This window comes from the organism of the source record quoted next, unplaced genomic scaffold (genome assembly GCF_019419815.1).
Source record: "Pyrus x bretschneideri cultivar Hongxiangsu unplaced genomic scaffold, Pyrus_bretschneideri_v1 Contig19, whole genome shotgun sequence".
Classification (NCBI taxonomy): domain Eukaryota; kingdom Viridiplantae; phylum Streptophyta; class Magnoliopsida; order Rosales; family Rosaceae; genus Pyrus; species Pyrus x bretschneideri.
In genome coordinates, this window is record NW_025999490.1 from 4640811 (window position 1) to 4644079 (window position 3269).

Consider the following 3269-nt stretch of genomic DNA (forward strand, 5'->3'; position numbering starts at 1 on the left):
ATTTTCAGTCATTTAATTGAATGAATTAAAGAAGATCAATAAACAAAAATAACAAGGGTGCGCAGGAGGTAAAGATAATGTGTGAATAACACTACCTTATTGCATGTGGTTCAATATCCTAGTAAATAAGGTGTTGGGTTGCTACTCATGTGTCCCGAATTCGAAACTTCCCATTTTCCCAAATTATTGTAATAGTATCGAACTCTCTGACCTCTCCCCCTTCCTCCTAAATAATAGCACTCCCCTTAGTAGATTACATTGGTGTGGAAATGGGGATACGTAACATGTTGATACATGGGAGTTGAGGGCCATACATGTAGTATAGTGTACAATTAATTTGATTAAATAAAGAAAGTAAAAGAAAAAGAGGAAGTGGGATTTGCTGCGGAGACTGCATCGAATATTGGGGCTCTAGGGATTCCCTCAACTCTTATCTAGTTTGCTTGCTGCTATCTCTATGCAAATAAAAGGAATGTATGTTCTTGATTAGCTTCAACTCCTTAATTAGTAAAAGTCTCTCCTTCTTGAACCTCCCAAAGATTCATCTCTAATGTCACATTACCTTCCTGTCCGCTTCTCGGATTTCGAATGTCCTCAATATTCTTTCCCATTTTTTAATTCCAATTATAATAATCAAAACCGATTTTACACCACAACCATCACGTGAAATTAGATTCCAAGTAATTAACCCTTAACCAATTCTCATCTAATATTAATCAGACAACACATTCATTCCCTCTCGATCTCCTCTCTCTCTCTCTCTCATAGTCATAATATATTTCAACTCCATCAAGAAAGACTCACGTCGCCACCTGCTCTTTGTCCGCATACTCTTTGTTTCAACGATTCCCTTCTCAAAGAGAAAAAACATGTTGAGCAACTGTGATCATGAGAAGATGGCTCTACTCATCTCTTCAACTACTAACGAATGGCCACAGGTTCCCTTCTCTCTCTCTCTCTCTCTCTCTCTAGATTTCAATTATTAGGCATACCATGACACAACTTTTGTTGCTTAGCTCTTGGAACAGAATATTTCTCCTGTGATGTAGTTATTTTTAACCTAGTACCACTGCCTTAACCCTCTTTCTTTCTTTCCCCTTTCCTTCCTTCCCTTTCGATATTTGTAGTTGCAGCAGGACATTCAAATCGATGATATTCATCATCAAAAGGGCTTGAACAACAACAACAATAACGTTAGGTCTTCATCCACGTCTTCGCCGGCGAATCGGATAATGGAGAAACCAGGTCAAGAACAACTCCAGCTCCAACAGCAAGCCCTAAAGTGCCCTCGCTGCGATTCGTCAAACACTAAGTTCTGTTACTACAACAACTACAGCTTGTCTCAGCCGAGGCACTTCTGCAAGGCCTGCAAGCGCTACTGGACCCGAGGTGGGACCCTCCGCAACGTTCCGGTCGGTGGAGGGTGCCGAAAGAACAAGCGCGTAAAGAGGCCCGGCTCAACATCTTCAACATCATCAGCCATGGATGGAGGAGCTACTTCTTCTTCCTCTTCAGTTCCTAGCACTACTGCTGCTGCTAATAATAATACAAACCCCAATTCACATCCATCCCACATCGATCAAATCAATCCGCTGTTTTATGGGTTGTCTAGTAACCCTTTTATGGATACTGCTTCAGGGTTTGATCTTCATCAGTTGAATCATCACGCTCAGCTGGGATTAGGGTTTTCATCATCCTCAGGTACTAATATGATGTCCAGTGATAATTATCGAAACCGGTTTAATCCTGCTTCGAGTTCATCACTTCCTTCCAATTATAGTTCCATGTTTAGTACTTCCCCATCCACCACAGTTCCAACTATGGCTTCTGTGCTTGCTTCTAAATTCATTAATGGCGGTGCTTTCAAAGATATTCAAGCTAGAGGGCCTCATCAGCAAAACCAGTACTTCCAGTCCTTACTACCCTTCGAAGATCTTCAAATAGCGGCAGGAAACAACGGCGAGGCTGGTGGCGCTGTGAAAGACGTGAAAGTAGAAGATCATAATGGCCAAAACAGGTTACAGTGGAATAATAACAATGGTAGCAGTCATGTGAATGGTAATATGAATTGCCAGAATCAGATCTCGGAGCAAATGGGGCTATCAGATCCTACTCCTTACTGGAACTCATCGACTCTCGGTTCTAATTGGCATGATCCAGCAAATCTTGGGTCCTCCGTCTCTTCACTGATCTAGCAAAAACCCAACTTCATCCTCAACCTTATTTTTCGATCTCAAATCTTCCTTTTACCTTAATTAGAGTAATTTTTAGGGTTTTTTTTAGTTGGTTGGTTATTGGTTTTTAGTGAATTGGAGTGTGGTTTTAGAAAAGTTAAAGAAAAAAAAAAACAAAAAAACTTGAAAAACAAAAAATTGGAAAAAGAAAGTTCATGGGTACAGTATTGGAAAGAAGATGGCAGGAGCTGGGATCGGAGTGATCATGTCAGCAGCAATAAGAGAATCAGCCTCTTGATAAGTTTTTTATTAATCAAGGGTTGACAATCCCCCCTAATTTGCGCTGAGAGGAACCTCGGATCCTCTTCGTCTCACTGCCTCGAGTACTATCAACGATCATTATGATCATAATCGTAATCATCTTCTACACAGAGCTGAAGTCTCCTCCTCCTTTGGTGCAAACAGCTTCCTCTCTAGTTCAGTAAGTTGGTGTGTTTATTTGGTATATGTATATATGTGCATGACAATGTTTCCTAATTGCCATATGTATTGGTTATAATTAGCTAGGTTGGGGTTGGTGGGTTTACTTTATCTATGATCAGAAGAACTGATTTTTTTTCTTCCTATTTTGTTCTTGGGGATGGTGTGTTTAGAGGGGAAAAAAGGGGTTAACTTGGTATAATGGTATACAAGAGATGGGAGACGATTGTTGTTGCAATGTGGGTAATATATATGTTGGTTTTTCATTTATATGATGTACGTTTCAACTTAATTTGTACTTTGTAGTTGACGATATTGTTCAGGAGCATCATTAACTGGTTTTGAATTTGAGTATGTTTTTAGAAAAATGCTGATAAACCATTCACATTAAAAGCTGAACATATACCGTATGTCATGATACTGTCTGTACATGATGTTTCACGAAGCTACGTACTAAGGTTAGCTGTACAGAGTATGGGGTGGGTAAAACGCCTAATTGTGGCCAATAACCTCATTATTGATATGCCTTTTAACTCGTGCAATTAGCTACTAACACGCATTTTCCTGACTCGTAACAACTAATGTCAGTAGCTGGCTATGTCAGTAGCTGGCTAT

General features: G+C 39.9%; 1 protein-coding gene across 1 annotated transcript; it reads left to right on the top strand.

Moving 5' to 3' along the window:
• The first annotated feature begins 576 nt into the window (after positions 1–576).
• Positions 577–2946, top strand: LOC103933995 (dof zinc finger protein DOF1.4). The gene is made up of 2 exons (XM_009343730.3): positions 577–938; positions 1128–2946. Exons 1-2 carry the CDS (start codon positions 870–872, stop codon positions 2193–2195), a joined length of 1137 nt encoding a protein of 378 aa, XP_009342005.1. The 5' UTR covers positions 577–869; the 3' UTR covers positions 2196–2946.
• Positions 2947–3269: the final 323 nt, after the last annotated feature.